Here is a 15,684-nt window from a genome sequence, read left to right as displayed (position 1 = left end):
TGTCTTTAAAGTCAGGGTTTTGACTTTTTTTTGTTTTTTTTAAAGATTTTATTTATTTTATTTGAGAGAGAGAGAGACAGCCAGCGAGAGAGGGAACACAAGCAGGGGGAGTGGGAGAGGAAGAAGCAGGCTCCCAGCGGAAGAGCCTGACGTGGGGCTTGATCCCAGAATGCCTGGATCACTCCCTGAGCGGAAGGCAGACGCTTAATGACTGAGCCACCCAGGTGCCCCCAGGGTTTTGACGTTTAAGTGCTGGTTCTCTTAGAAACCAAAACGCTGAGCCCTGGTCCCGTGAACAAGATTTGAGAAGAAAACAGGAAAAGGGCTCAACCGTGGCATCCCTGCAGTCTGTATAACGTCTGGGGGAAGCCAGGAAAAGGAGAGAAAGAGAGCTTTGATTCTAGAGAGTTCTTGTCAGGACTTTATGTCGCAGACGGTTTGGTGCATGAGATGGCAGAGGAGACTGGTTCCTGCTTCCAGGTAAATCCTGTGTGGGTGGCAAAGTTCTAAGGGAAGTGGCCCCCACACCAGCAGAGGAGCAGAAGGGACCCCGAGGCCAATCTAGGAGAGAGGGCCTGAGCACCCTGAGTTTCCTCTGGTGCACGCGAGCGCCTGAGGGGACACAGGACAGGCTGGGGAAAGCAGCAGCCTGCTGGAGCTGGCCTCCAGGACGCGGAGGTCACACGCTGAGACGAGTCAGTGGCAAATGCTGGAGGCCGCGCTGGTGACCAACGGCAGGTGCGAGAAGAATCTCTGCCTGATGCCTCTCCCTCCTGGGCCGAGGGCCCTGGCTGCTGTGGAGCACACATGCCGCCCGGAGGAGCACGGGGCAGCGGAGAAACCTGAACAGACTGAAAACACGCTAAGGGGACAGAGTCCACGCTGGATGGCAAGGCAGTGTTCTACCGCCAGGGACGATGGCACCTCAAGTTAGCAAGTAAGTTCATTTACTAAAAACCAGTGGTGTCGGGGCTGCTCACCTGGGGTTGTAGTTTATGGAACTCACGCCCACAACAACCAGTAAGAAGCAACACGGAGCCAGGGGGAAGAGAGCCTGAGCTGGGGAAAGAGATGATGGTTTGGGAAGGACCAAGAACACCAGGAGGTGGGGGTGCGGAGGGCTGGATTCTACTGTTGGCCTGGCGTCATCCTGGGCAGCACCTCAAACCCAGGTGCAGGCCTCACACGCACACACACACACACACACACACACCCCGTTAGAGTCCTGCAATCACCGCTCCCAACCCAAAGGAATAATCCGATGGCCGCAATCAGTGCTCTTCTCCTAAGCGAAGTAACCCACGAAGTTCTTGGAGGACCGTATGTAAGATGGCTTTATTGCACAGGGCAGAGGTTATGTGGTGCCCCACTGGACGCTATGAGAAGCATTAGAAGCCCACCTGCAGGTGTTCAGTGCTGGCCACGAGAGCTGTTCCCCCTCCTCTAGCTGTGGCTTGCAACCAGGCAGCATGCAGACGGTGGCCCTCGACGGCACGGGGAGGGTCGAGCTGTTTTGCCCGCGCCCTACTCCTGCACACACAGCCTTTTTAGCCAGTGAGGGCCTTTTATAAAAGCCTTGTGCTTTCGTGAAGAGACTACTATGCATTATAACTTGTGCCCCAAGTCACCCCAAAACTTGCACTCTTTCGGTTACACAGCCCTTGAAAAGCTGCCGGAAGAAAAGCCCGTGGGCCGTGCAACCGTCTCACCCCCCCCCCCCCCCCCCCCCCGCTCGTCCCACACCCGCAGGCCCGGTGACCCCGCTCGTCCTGCTGGGCGAGTAATGAAAGCGGAGAAAGCCGAGAAAAGCTGCAGGGGCTTGGGCGGCGGACTCCGCCCTCCGGAGCCCCAGCCACCGTCGCCTCGGCCTTTCCCGATGCCGGCGGCTCTTCACATCTTGGACAGCCTGACGTCGTAGGTGACCATGTTGAAGTTGTCCCAGGCGAAGAGCTTCTTCTCCCGCGGGTTGTAGTCCACCATGCTGCTGTACTTGTAGCGGTTCTTGAAGGGGACGCTCAGCGCCTTGCTGCGCCCCGTGGCCGTGTCATAGGCGAAGTTGACCGTGGCATCGGGCGACGAGTAGCTGCTGACGGTGTACAGGCGGCCGCAGATGAGGAAGGCGTTGGCCACTGACTGCTTGCGGATGTTCGTCTCCCAGCTCTGCTCGCGGGCCAGGCTCTCCGGGTTCAGTCTGGACAGGACGATGGCGCCCTTGGCCTCCTGCGTGCTGTAGATGACCCAGAGGCCCGTCTCGTCCACAGCCAGGTCGATGTCCGTGTAGCCGCCCCACGAATACGGGAACTGCCCGTGGTAGCCGGCCCCGGGGAGCTCCTGCTCGGCCTTCACGGTCTCGGTGGCCAGCTCGTAGCGGACCAGCGTTCTGGACTCGGCGCCCTGGAAGTAGAGGCTGCCCCGGTAGACCGCGGCGCCCGTGCTTTCCAGCGGCCGCGGCAGCACGTGCACCTTGGAGGGGTAACCCTGCAGGAACTGCGCCGCGCGGTCGTACTCCAACACCTGCCGGATGTCCGTGCCCACCGTGTCGATTCTCCACGTGGTCTCCCGGGTGTGCGGCGGGACGGGCTTCGGGTCTCTCATCCACACGCCGTACTTGCCCGCGATTGTTTCAGCTCTCCGCAGGGTCTGCGGCTCTCCGACCCAAACCAGTTCTCCGCATCCTGGGGAGGTAAAGACAGGCATGACCCGGGACGCTTTTCCGCCATCTCTGCGCCCCGTGGCCGCGGGGCAGAGCCGGCCAAAGCCAGAGCCCCCGAGACAGAGCGTCTGGGGTTGAGGTCAGGCTCTACCCTCCGCTGGCTGGGTCATGTTCAGGTCCCTCAGCCCCCTCGACCTTGGCTTGGTCACTTGTAGAGGGGGATCATGTTTTGGGTAGGAGGGATGTTGTAAATGTTAAATGGGCTTATACGTGTTAGGTACTGGGTAAAGAGCAAATGCCCAGAAAGGATTATGTGATCCATATATCCTATGAATTGAACTTCTCCTATTGGGTATCAGTTGTAAAGAGGAAGGCTGCACAGAGGGCTTCAAACTATATTTCTAATATTCAGTGGAAGCCAGGCAGGAACTCACAGGTGTCCATTATACTACTCTTTATGATTTTCATGTCTAATTTCCTTCATTTAAAAAAATGAAACAGAGGCGCCTGGGTGCCTCTGTCCATTGGGCGAATGCCTTTGATTGAGATCATGATCTCAGGGTTCTGGGATGGATCCTGGTGTTGGGCTCCTTGCTCAGCAGGGAGTCTGTTTCTCCCTCTCTCTCTGCCCCTTCTCCCCCCCCCCCACTGGTGCTCTCTCTCTCAAATAAATAAATAAATAAAATCTTGAAAAAAAATAAAAACGAAACAAAAATCAAGCCATTATAAGAAACCCTGTAAAACAAAGTTCTTCAATCCCAAAGCGATGGACCACATAGATCAGGCATCATTTTAATACAATAAAACCTGCACATAATTTTAAAAATATAATGAAGAAATGGTCGAAAATTTAGATTTAGCTGCAACAAACACAACAGATCTCTTTGATTTTTTCACTTTCCTTGTAGAAGGTGGGAAGTCTTTGCTGCTCATGTCTCAGGGAATCATGTTTTGAAGACTTCAAAACGTCCCCATCGCCATGCATGCTCTTCTGCTGGAAATAATTGTCAATAACATGGATAGTCACAGTTTCTGAAAACCACAGCCTGCCTTAAAGTCGGGCTTTCAGGGAACACTTTGGAGAGGGGCAATTGTACCTTTCCTCAGCACCCAAAGTTCAGAAAAGGTACTTTTTCTGAGTATGTGCTGACCATGTGCTGAGATGGTGCATGATGTCACCTGACCCTAGGATAAAGAAAGATATGAAGGATCTACTAAAAAATGTAACGAATTTCTATGTGGCAATCAAGTGGGTGAAATAAACCTATCTCTCCTCTTCTCCCAGTGCAGCCCAGCTGAGCCCACCATCCCCAAGTGGGTGGTGAGTGAGATACAGGGCTTTGCCTGCCAGCGTGCTCTGGAAAAGGAGCAGAGAGGGGCTCTTCCTCACCCCCTTCTCTGCCTCACTGCCAGGGCTGACCAGTGGCCCACCCTCCCCACGAAGCCGGCTGACCAATTCTGAACACAGAACCAGTCACAGGTAAAGACCATGTGTGTATAAAAGGGAAAAATTAACTTTATACCAGGGTCTCCTTCCTCATTCGTGGGATGGTCAGATGGACTCTCCTTCAGGATTCGGGAAGCAGGAACCTCAGTTAACTCTGACTTCAGTTCCTGGAAGTTCACGGTCTCCACATTCCATTTAGAAACTGTATTAAAAGAAAGACACAAACTTGTACTATGAGGGAAAACAGCACGATGACTATGTTGAGGATGGTATTTAAATAGGCTTCCAAAGATACGATGGTGTTCGGGATTTAAGACAATAAATATGTAGGAGTGTCTGGCTGCCTCAGTCAGAAGAGCACGTGACTCTTGATCTTGGGGTCATGAGTTCAAGCCCCATGTCAGGTGTAGAGATTACTTAAACAAAAACTAAAAAAAGATTTTTAAAAAGTTGAGAATGGAGATAAAACAAGATTGGATTTGGGGGACAACTGTTGGAACTGGGTGATGGGTACCCTGGGGTTCTTGTTGCTCTCTCTACTTTTGTGAATGTTTGAAAAATTCCCATAACAAAAAGCTCACGAATAATAAATTGCATAGCGATGTGCCTTGCCCAGAATAGGGTATTCGACATAAAATAAAGTAAGCTTGTACACAATTAAAATAATTCCCTAATTTATGAGCAGGTGAGGTGTGATTCAGGGATATTGAGAAGGTCCTCAGCATCTTCAGGGATGCCTGAAATTCAACATTAACAATTCCCTGCATGACATAAGGTTGTTTTCTCTGTCCTAATGCAAATGTTCCTGTGAGAGGTAACGTCTTCAGCTTTACATGCTGGGCTGAAATACTCTGTCTGCGGGTGTGCGGGATTGCTGCAGGAATTCGAGGGAGGGGGTGGGGGTCGCGCGTGTTGAGGGAAGGGGTGTGGAGGACACTGGTTAGAGGTTAAGTTACCACGCTTCGTCACACTTCGCTACTTCGGTTTAGGATTGGGCTCATACAAGAGTCCTTGAATACAAGGAAAAAGCAAGAGCCACAAGGAACAGGCTTAGCTGTCTTAAAATGTAGGTTTATGATTCAGGTATGGTGAGGCCGACAGATGGGGAGTTGACTGCTAGTGAGAAGATAGTCTGTTATACTCACTGCTCCCAAGGGGCAGGGACACTCATGCCAAAGGGGCCACATGGGGCAGCATCAGGGTCCCTCAGGAGGTGGGGGGGAAACATAGGCAAGAACCTTTATTGTTTTTCCTGTGGGAAGGAACGGGTGAGACCAGGTAAGCAGGCTTAGGATTGGCTAAGGTGAATAATTTCCGCAGGCCCTGGGGCACAGGCTGTCCCTAGTTGTCTGGTCCCCAGCTCTGAGGTGATCAGGGCAGGTGGACAGCGGCCTTGAGTACGAGGGTCAGAGCCCGCGGAGGCGTGGCGTGGGGGCGTGGCGTGGGGCGGGGCCTGGGCTGTGGGTCGGAGGGTGTGCATATGAAAGGCGTGCTGGCAGGTGAGTCATACAGGGTCCCCAGGTATCAGTTAACCCTGTGAGGCCCAGACGTCAAAGCATCAGAATAAAAAGATATGCTTTAAACATTGGCCTTTTCTCTCGCGGGCCGTCTCAGTCAGCTCTCTGCCGCTGAGTGACCTGGCTCCCCAGTCAGGATTCCCGTGTCGTTGTCAGTGCCTGGGGCTGGGCTCCTGCACAGCTGAGAAGGTCGGGAAGATGGTCTGTCTTCTATCACGTTGTTCGCTTCACTCTGCTAAATTTAACCTTGCAGGCGCAGAAGCTGACAATGGAACCCTTAACCCTTCTGGCTACACACATTTCATCAATTTTAAGCCACATACATTTTTTCACATTTTCACATGTCTGGACTCAGGTGCCCCTTATGGTTACTGGCATTAAACCTCAATGCACAGTACTAGAGGGGCATTTAGCTTCAATGCACAGTACTAGAGGGAGGTAGAGAACATTTCCTATCCAGCTAAGAGGCTCTCAGGCTGGCATGGGGCTGCCCCCTGCAGTGCTCTCTGCAGGCGTTAACTGGCCTCCCTGGGAGCGATGGCCCTGGAGGGAGTGCATCCTTCTGCCCTGGGATGTTCCTCAGTCCGGAGTGGGCTGCATGAGCAGTTAAGACCCTTAAGCCAAAATGTGTAGCATGTGCACCCCAAAGTCCAGGGGCGATCGGGAATACCTCCGGGGACATGGCAGGTCTTCAGTCTCCCCAGGCTTGGGGAGCTGTCCACCCATCTAAATAGCCAGCCCCTCTGAAGCACCTACCAGTGCCAGGTCGTTCTGGGTGCGGAGATACATGGTGAATAATTACAGTTGGTCCATGGTCCCCTTGAGGAGTTCATGGTCTGGCAAAGTCCTCTCGCTGAGGAGTAACATGGGTTCATTCCAGGCCAATTTGGGAACAAGGACCCCTTGGACAATCCAAATGGCTCCTGGAGGGTCCTAGGAAATTAATTTGTTCCCTCAATCTCCTATCTGCCTGAAAATCTGTCGAGGTGAGGAAATTCCTTCGCTCTTCACTCTGAAGATTGCCTCCACCTAAGGGGGTACCCAGGGCAGAGGCTGATTCACTAGGTCAGACGGAGTTTCCTAGACCAACCGAGGACCCTCACCAGCCACTACCCCCCATCTCCTGGGGCTGTCAGACCAGGGAATCGGTGCTGCCCTGTGGACAGCATGGCAGAAGGGCGGGGTGCCCGAGGCTCCCTGCTCTTGTGTGCTGCCAGGGAAAGGTAAGAGTGAGGGACCCCCTTGCTCTACAAGGGGCGAGCAGAGCTGTTTATAACCATCCCTGCTTCCTGGAGCGCAGACTTGCACCCTCTGTGTCTGCGTCTCCCGTCTTCACGCCTTCTCCTAGGCCTAAAACATAATGACAGAGCCTTGACCCCTGGCTACGAGGAGCAACCCACCCCTGACTTGCCTGCCAGCCTCCCACACTGAGTGGAGGCTCAGATATGCAGCAACATTTCTCAATTTCTCAAAAGCAGGTCATTGAGCAAACTCCCTGAGGTGAGCTGTTTCTTTTCCTCGGTACCTTTCCTCTGACCATCACAGACTATTCCTCAGAATAATTCAAACTGCTTTAATCGTTTCAGTTAATTCTCAGAATACCGGAGCTAATTTTAGGCAATGTGAGGTGAGAAATACTGCAGTGGCGTCTGTACAAAACTTCTAGAGGGTTCCCTTGCCCCACCCCAGTCCCCTGCCCTTCAGCTCGGGACCCACAGTTGCCATACAAGGGCCTCCCCGGTACCAGCTCCTTCCTCTCACACCTGAGGCACATTATTTTATTCTGTGAATGTGGCGAGGATGACCATGGAGCTTAGTGACTTACTGAGAAAAGTAAGGGCACGCACCTGCAAGTCAATGAGAAGAAAATTAAGAAAAATGCCCACTTCAGCCAAAGAGAGGATAAAGAAAGTGGGGAAAACAGATCCAAACAGGCATTTTCCGGGGTGACTTCCCTGAAGATAGCTAAAATACTGAAATACTGAAAACAGATCCTTTGTGAAAAGAGATGATTAACAGGTACTTATAGCTGTCTCTGCATTTCAAAGCAGTTTCATAGAAATTATTTACGTGATCCAATACCTTCACAGCTTTTAAAGAAATAGAGAAAGGCCTTAGGACTGCAGTCTGCAACTAATTTAATTATTAGTTACTAAGTGCCTCCCATGAACCAGGTCCTGTGCTCATTACCTCTATTCCACATGACAGTCCTGACGTGGACCATATTATCTTCATTTTGCAGAAGAGAAAACAGGCTCAGAGAGGTTAAGTAACTTGCCTAAGATCACACAGCTGGTTAGTGATGGGACTAGGACTTGAGCCCAAGTCTGCCAAGGCCATGGAAGTTGTGAACTTTTCCACCCCGTGGTGGGGGAGGTTTGTCAGTTATAAATTAATTGCCCCTTGGTGCCAAACGCATCCTTCCCTAGATGCTTTCTGTAAAACAAAGATTTCTCCTTCAAAATCGTGGGCACGGTGAAAAGCTTTGTCGGTAGAGGGCGCTGGAGGGACATTGTGGAAGGAAGGTCAGCGGCAAGGAGCCCCCGGGGACTGGGTTGGCAGTGTGAGTGCGAGGACATCTGGCGGAGCCCTGCCCCAGCCGCGGGTCCAAGACGTGCTTCCTCTGTGACCTTGCAGCCTCAGCCTGGCCGTAACCTTTCCACAGCCCTGTCCACGGAACCCAGAGTCCCTGCACAGGGACCCCGTGCTCTGCCGGCCTCCCCTGCAAGCCCCTGGCTGGCTCTGCAGGGCTCGGGCAGCCTGTCCCTGCCTCCACTGTCCCCACGCCGCAGGCTGCCTGTCGCCCTCGGGAGGTGGCCATTCCAGCTGCAGCCTGGACAAACTGGCCAGCTTCTCTGCTCTCCGATGGGCTGGACCTCACCTTCGTCAGTAAGGCCTGAACCCCTTCCAGGTTTGTCCTTCGTCTGGGACCTTTCCTCAGCCCTAGGGTGCCACGCGCAGTATACTTATACCTCATAGTTGCTCTCATCGTACCCAATTCTTAATATTTTTAATATATAACTTATGACTTCTAAGACTTAACTTGCCGTGTGGATTCTGTCTCCTGACGGGGTGCAGACCGCTACCTGAGGCTTCCCACCAGCTGCAAACTTGCTGCTCAGAACTTTGGGGGGCGACCCCCTCCTGGAGCGGAGCTCGGAGGCCACCACATTGGTGCGCATGTGCACACAGCTCCCAGGCTGTGCACCTGGGGAGCCCAGCCTTTCCTCTGGCTGCCAAAGGAGAGGGGGCCCAGGTTCCCGGCTGGGGCAGAGTTCCTTTCCTGGTGCCTCCAAGGCCCTCACGGCTCTGCATAGGGACCCCTTTTCTTCCTCCCTCTCCCGGTCCCTTCCTCTCTGCCTCTCCCTCCCTCTCCCTGTCCCTGTCCCTGCCTCAGGCCCACGCCTTTCTTCACAGTTGCTGGAACCACAGCTCATGTGCTTTCTTTGGAGTAAACAGCCACAGTGAAACATAATGTCAGGGAATGGCTTTGGAATAAGTGCAGGGCCCTTTCTCAGTTGGCAGATGGGATGGGTGGATGACAAGCCTGCTGGCTGTGTCTTGGTCGTGTCAGCCAGGAGCACCTGGCAATGGTCAGCCTGGTCCCAGAGTAGTGCTGTCTGGCATGAGGACAGAACCCCGGGGCCGGGGGGGGGGGGGCGGGCGGGAGAGCGTGCACAGCCCAGAGGCTGGGAAGCTGTCCTGCGAACCAGCCTGGCTTGGGCCCCAAGTCATAGCTTCCTAGTCTGGGCCTGCCCTGTACCAGGTGTGTGACTTCGGCCAAGTTACTCAACCTCTCTGAGCCTCAGTATTCTTAGCTCAAAGTATAAATGAAACGTCCTCAATAACAGTGTGTCAAAATTAAAATCTCTCTGGAATGTTTAAAAATCACCCCTATTTCACTCTGAATGTGGGGAGAAAACAAAAAGAGGTTATGAAAATATTGACTGTATTATATCCAATAGCTAAACATTTTCAGAGCTTTTATTTGTTTCTGTTAAAATTCAGTTCTTCTGTGGTTGAAAAGTTCATGTCTCTTACAAAATTCTGGAAATTTTCTGTCTGCTCTGCCCTATCTCCCTCACTCCTGCCTTGCAGACACATTCTAGAGAGCTTACCCTAGAAACTCCCCAGGAAAGTGAAGATTAGCGGGCGGACTAACGTCCTGGGTGCTGCTCTAACCGGTACTGTCTCTAGGGTCAAGGTGCATTACAAAACTGTTATCTCAATGTTTTAATCATTAAACGACATTTTAAAACAGTAGCGCAGCTCAAAGCAAAAGAAGCCCTGAGAGTTACGATCTGCTTACGGCATGCCCACCCTGCGTAGACGCTGTGCTGGGTGCTTCTCCCTGTTATTTCTCATCTGCACGGTAACCTCCACCAGCGATTATTGCATTGAACACCTCTGGTGCTCTTCCTTCTAATCCTGCCCACCTTTCCCCAGTCGTTGCTGTGGCCACGCGCCGGGACCCAGCCTCAGTGGCAGTGCACCGCTTCTCTGACTCTCTGTAAGAGCCAGCCTGGCGCCCACACCTGCACATCGTGGACGTGGGGTATACCCTCTGGGGCGATGACCCGTGGCCAGCAGAGCAGCGGAAGCATGAAGGAATGCTCCCTTCCTCTGCGGCAGTCTACACAGCTGCCCAGAAGGGCGTGGAGGCCTCGAGCCTCCACCTCCCACTGTGGGGACCCCTGGAGAATGCCCCCCACTCCTTATTGGCTCCCCTTCCTTCCCTGACTCACTCTCCCCTGTCCCAGCTTCGGCTCCCTGGGATCGTGGCCCATATAAGCCACCGCACACAGGCCCCCATCCCAGGCTCTGTTCTCTGGGAGGACCGATCTGAAGTAGGGGTCAGATAAAGGGAAGAGGGGGCTTCTCTGGTGACACTAGTAGTCAGCTCTGATTTATCATCTGGTAATCTGTATTTTTCTACTTTGGGCTTAATAGGCTTCCAGACATTTTGCTACAAAACGATTACTACAAAATTATGTATATATGCACACACACACACACACACACGTGATTTCTGTGATTCTAAAGAGACCTTTTTCTAGGTAACAATTGCACAATAAAGACAGTGGTGGTGACAGTGTGAATGACAGGCCGAGTGAGAAAAGGTCCACCTTTGTGGCCTCCCTCTGCTGGGCTCACGCAGCCTCAGTCTTGCTGTCCCTACATGAAGCACACCCACACTTAAATTCCAGCCACCCAGGAAGCCCTTTACCCTCAGATCTAGGACCCTGAAGCCCATCTTTTGTTCCAAACGTTTCTAAATGTAACTTTCCTGGGGCCCCCAGCTGGCTCAGTTGGTGGAACATGTGACTCTTGATCTCAGGGTTGTGAGTTCAAGCCCCACATTGGGTGTAGAGATTACTTAAAATAAAATCTTTAGGGGCGCCTGGGTGGCTCAGTTGGTTAAGCAACTGCCTTTGGCTCAGGTCATGATCCCAAAGTCCCAGAATCGAATCCTGCTTCGGGCTCCCTGCTCAGTGGGGAGTCTGCTTCTCCCTCCGACCCTCTCTCTGCCTGTGCTCTCTCTCTCTCAAATAAATAAGTAAAATCTTTTTAAAAAATAAATCTTTAAAAATAATAATAATCAAATAAATGTAAGCTTCTTGTCTTTTATCTTTAGGTTCTATAAACCAGAGGTCAGTTCAAGGTCCTGAAGGGCCACGTGACTTCAGCTGGGAGGGACCGAATTAGAACTCTATTCTGGCTCTGCCACTGGCTGGCCAGGTGGCCACGGACCAGCTCTGGGCCTCAGTTTCCACATCTGCATAGAACAAGCCAGTGGATCAGACGCCCTGCAGGCTGCTTTTGCAGAGCGTAGAAGGTTCTTGTACTAATGTAATTTCCTGCTCATGAAAAAAACACCCATTGCTAAAAAGACCTTCCAAGCTTGGAGTTCACTCTAATGGGCTGTTGTCCTTATTTCAAAAGTAGGGCAGCTGGAAAGAAGAAAAAGAAATGTAAAATTAGAGAACACATCTAATAAATGCCCTCGGTCTTGTTAAATGACCACAGGACAATAAAAAAACCAAAACTTTGCCTCTGTTTTCACACACACCCACCCACCCACACACACACACGCTCGCACACACACACACGGGTTTTTGTTGAGAATATGACTCCATCGCTGAACAGTCTGAAATAAGTAATGCTTCATCGTGTTTCTATTAATGCTGATTCTTTTATCTGTGCTCGAAGACTCTGGTCCAACAAATCTTCATGCCGCCACCAATCACCGTGCCACCCAGGGCCCTGGGTGTCTTCAGACCTTATTTTTCTTTGTTGTAAAATTTAGAATCGAGTCTCTTCCAACTATAGAAATACAGGATTTTTAAAAAAATCATTTACACCTGAGAGTTATCTTGTTTGAACCCAAAAAAATCATTCACAGGAGGAATTTTCATTACCGCCTAACGGATAAGAAACCAAGGTGCAGAGGCTAAGTGACTTGCCCAGGATCATACCCAGGCATCGACTCTTGGATTTTTTATTCTCATTTACATGCAGACTTTGCCTCTCAGGTAGAAAGCTTTTTTTTTTTTTTTTTTTTTTTTAAGTAGGCTCCACACCCTGCAGAGAGCCCAAGGTGGGGCTTGAACTCATGATCCTGAGATCAAGACCTGAGCTGAGGTCAAGAGCCTGATGCTTAACCATTCAAGCTACTCAGGTGCCCCTAGACAGCCTTTCTAAAAAAATAATAGTTTTATTTTGAAGATTTCCAAACAATTTGAAAAGTTGAAAGGATCATGCAATTAGCCCCCGACCCCCAGGTGCTCATCACTAAGATTCACCAATTGTTAATATTTTGCCACATTTGTTTTCCTTTGTTTCTGTCACTGTTGATACATTCACAGTCTTTGATGAAACATTTGAAAGTCAACTGCAGCCATTCGGACACCTTACCTCCCTAGTACGTGAGCATGAGTCTCCGTAGAAGAAGGATATGCATCATAACCACCATACCATCTCTCACCCAAGAAACCGAGCAGTCATCAACAACAGGACCTCGGAAGTGGCCTATATTCAAATTTCCTCAGTGATTCCCAACCTGTCCCTGTGGCTCTTCTCCCCTGGATGTAGGACCCAATCCAAAGCTGGGCACTGCATTGGGCCACGACATCTCCGTAACCCCTATAATCTAGAACAAGCCACACCCCCTTGTCTTTCTTGCATGAGGCTGAGATCTCTGAAGAGTCTGGACTGACAGTCCCACAGTTGGATTTGCTCACTTGTTTCCTCCTGATCGGAAAACAAATTATGAAACAGGGAATATTTGGGAGCACGATTGCACAAAAAGCGACACAAGTACTATCCCCCCGAATAATGGGGCGGGAGGGCCCCCTTTCGCAGCGCGCATGCCCGGACTAACCTTCAAGCAGGAAGCAGGAGGAACAGAAGAGCGTCGCAGTGAGAAAGAACCACCTCAAGGAGTGGCCTGGGATCTTGAAAGCAGAGGTTCTCGGATTGGGCAAAGTGAAGGAAAATTTCCCAAACAATAGACTGAGGAACCCAACAAAGGGTTGCCACCTCTTTATTTTGCCAAGAAAGGACATTAAAAAAAAAAAAAACCCTACCATCCATCATGATTTCATAGATCTATTGGTATCTCATAAATAGAGGTTATATTAACAACAAAAGGTAGAAATCACAATCTCCAAGCAAAGAGTCACAAAAGGGCATTTTCTGAGGAGGATAGTTGGCAACTTTCTACTGATCTACACATACGTCTCACCTGGTCCTTATATTTCTCACTTTGCTATGACTGGGAGGGCCGTCATGGGAGGCACAAGAACTCGGAGCCACTAACCCAAACAGAACTCTCAGGAGCGAAATGACTAGTAAGATGTTAGAGTGATTGCGTTGCCCTCCTTCAGTCGTCTGCCTCGTGCCAGAGGTACCGGCTCGGGGAGAAAGGAGAAGGCCGGAAAGGCAAGCCTGGGCCACCTGTAACAGGTCACTATGAACCATGTCACCTTCTGGACTCGGGTGCCCCTTCGCCCCATGTTCTTACCTTCCCTGGAGCCTGGTGGCACGTCCTGAGAGGAGCTGTGGGCCTGGGGACACTGTCCCCTTCTCAGCCTCGCTACCTCCTGGCTGCTGCTTTCCAGCCTCTGGGCCAGATCCTCATTCTCTTCCCCCAGTCGCCTCTTCTCTTCTTCCAGAGCTGACTTGTCACGGAGGAGATTGCTGTAGGCCACCTCCAGCTCCCTGCTTTGGGTTTCCAGCTGTTCTCGCTCCCTTCTCAGGGTGCCCAGCTCCCTCTGCAGCCCCTCCTGGGTCTCGGAGGGCCCGGCAGCCCGGCCCGAGGTCAGCTGGTGGAGGAGGCCCTCCAGGGAGCTGAGCCGGGCTTTGGTGGACTCCAGGTCAGCACGCTGGGCGCTGCTGTCTCTCTGCAGGTCCTGGATGGCTGACATGGCCTGGCCCTGCTCGGGGCAGCTGGACTCATTGGGGCTGGCCACACTGAAGGTATACTGGCATCGGCCACTCCGGTCATTGGCCTTCCGGAGCTGGGCCGTCCTGGCCTCTGAACCCCATACGAGGCAGGCCAGGAGCAGCAGCTGGACAGCTGGCATCTTGGGCCTGCAGCTGCAGTGGTGTGCACGGAAGCCCTCAGTGCAGGGGCTGGGCAAGCCTTCCCCGGGAAAGCTCTCCTACTCTGGGAGGCGTCTGGATGGGTGGCCCCGCTGGTTCATGCCTGGGCTGCACAGAGCTTATATATACTGGAGAGCCACCCCTGTGGGGGGGGGGGGGAGCAAGAGGTGGCCACGTGAGGCTGGGTGGGGCCGTGCACAGGGGAATTGTTTTCACACGGCCAGAAAGCGTCTTAGAATATGACATTCCAGAAGTCTGTTTTGAATTTCTTTTAAAAAAGAATGCCTCACTTTATGCACCCCGTATCCCTTCAATATCCCCTGTGTCCCCACCCGAGTGCATATACACACATTCGCACAGGCCCGCTTCACCCAGACCACGTGCCCGTCTCTTTCAACAAGGATTCATTTCTAGTTTGTATTTTCATTTACTCTGCAAACTTTATTGAGACCTGCTTCCGTATCGTGGACTGTGCTAGAAACTGGGGATGCGGGTATTCTTAAGACACGGTCCCTCTCTCCCTGTGGTGGTGACAGACAAATAGCCAGCCAGAATATAAGGGCAGCAAGCCACCAGCTTCAGGGGACAGCAATCCTGTAGAAGCAGTTGGAAGCAGAATTGTTCCCTTGCCCCTAGCTTTAAAACAAGTGTGGGCGTGTATTTGGGAGGGCTTTCTAGTTCTAGACCTGGCATATCAGGCACCCTTGTCAGGGATGGCCTCGAGGCTAGTTCTTACCGTGTGTGTGTGTGTGTGTGTGTGTGTGTGTGTGTGTGTGTGAGAGAGAGAGAGAGAGAGAGAGAGAGAGAGAGAGCAAAAGCGCCTGCATCGTCATTGATGACATCTGTGGGACCCTTCTCAGGAAGATGTTTTTAAATGTAGAAAATACGTACATGACTGCAAAGGAAGCACATGATATTGAAATACTATTATCAAAATATTTTTAAAATTTGAAATATACATATCCTTCTTCATTAACACTTTAAATCAGTTAATGTATTAAAGTCGGCTCCACACCCAACACGGGGCTTGAACTCATGACCTTGAGAGCAAGAGTCACGTGCCCTACCACTGAGCCAGCCAGGTGCCCTGTCTTTAAAAACAAGATCTTTAAATACTTAAAAACAGGGAAGGTTGCCTCATTTCCAAGGAGTCTGAGGGTAAATGCTATTTATTGTATGGACTCACCAACCGTAATGTACCATAAAATGTCTGCGATTCCTACGGGTAGCGACAAAGTCACAGGAACTGCTCATACAGCTTTGGATTTATGGCTATTTTCGTAACGGAATGAAATGTCAAACCTAAAATTTAGTTAGAAGTTACTGAAGATAGGGGCACCTGGGTGGCTCAGCCGTTAAGCGTCTGCCTTCAGCTCAGGTCATGATCCCAGGGTCCTGGGATCGAGCCCCGCATCTCAGGCTCCCTGCTTCTCCCTCTCCCACTCCCCCTTGCTTGTGTTCCC

At 51.5% G+C, this 15,684-nt stretch overlaps 1 protein-coding gene across 1 annotated transcript; it reads right to left on the bottom strand.

Moving 5' to 3' along the window:
• Positions 1–1,745: 1,745 nt before the first annotated feature.
• MYOC (myocilin) lies at positions 1,746–14,324 on the bottom strand. The gene is made up of 3 exons (XM_045813899.2): positions 13,641–14,324; positions 4,177–4,302; positions 1,746–2,675 (listed from the first exon to the last, which is right to left on the bottom strand). The coding sequence occupies exons 1-3, from the start codon at positions 14,200–14,202 to the stop codon at positions 1,891–1,893; spliced, it is 1,473 nt and encodes a 490-aa protein (XP_045669855.1). The 5' UTR covers positions 14,203–14,324; the 3' UTR covers positions 1,746–1,890.
• Between the last annotated feature and the right edge of the window lie 1,360 nt (positions 14,325–15,684).

This window comes from Ursus americanus, chromosome 2 (genome assembly GCF_024610735.1).
Source record: "Ursus americanus isolate L20-20 chromosome 2, mUrsAme1.1.p, whole genome shotgun sequence".
Classification (NCBI taxonomy): Eukaryota; Metazoa; Chordata; class Mammalia; order Carnivora; family Ursidae; genus Ursus; species Ursus americanus.
This window is presented reverse-complemented; position numbering and strand designations above follow the sequence as displayed.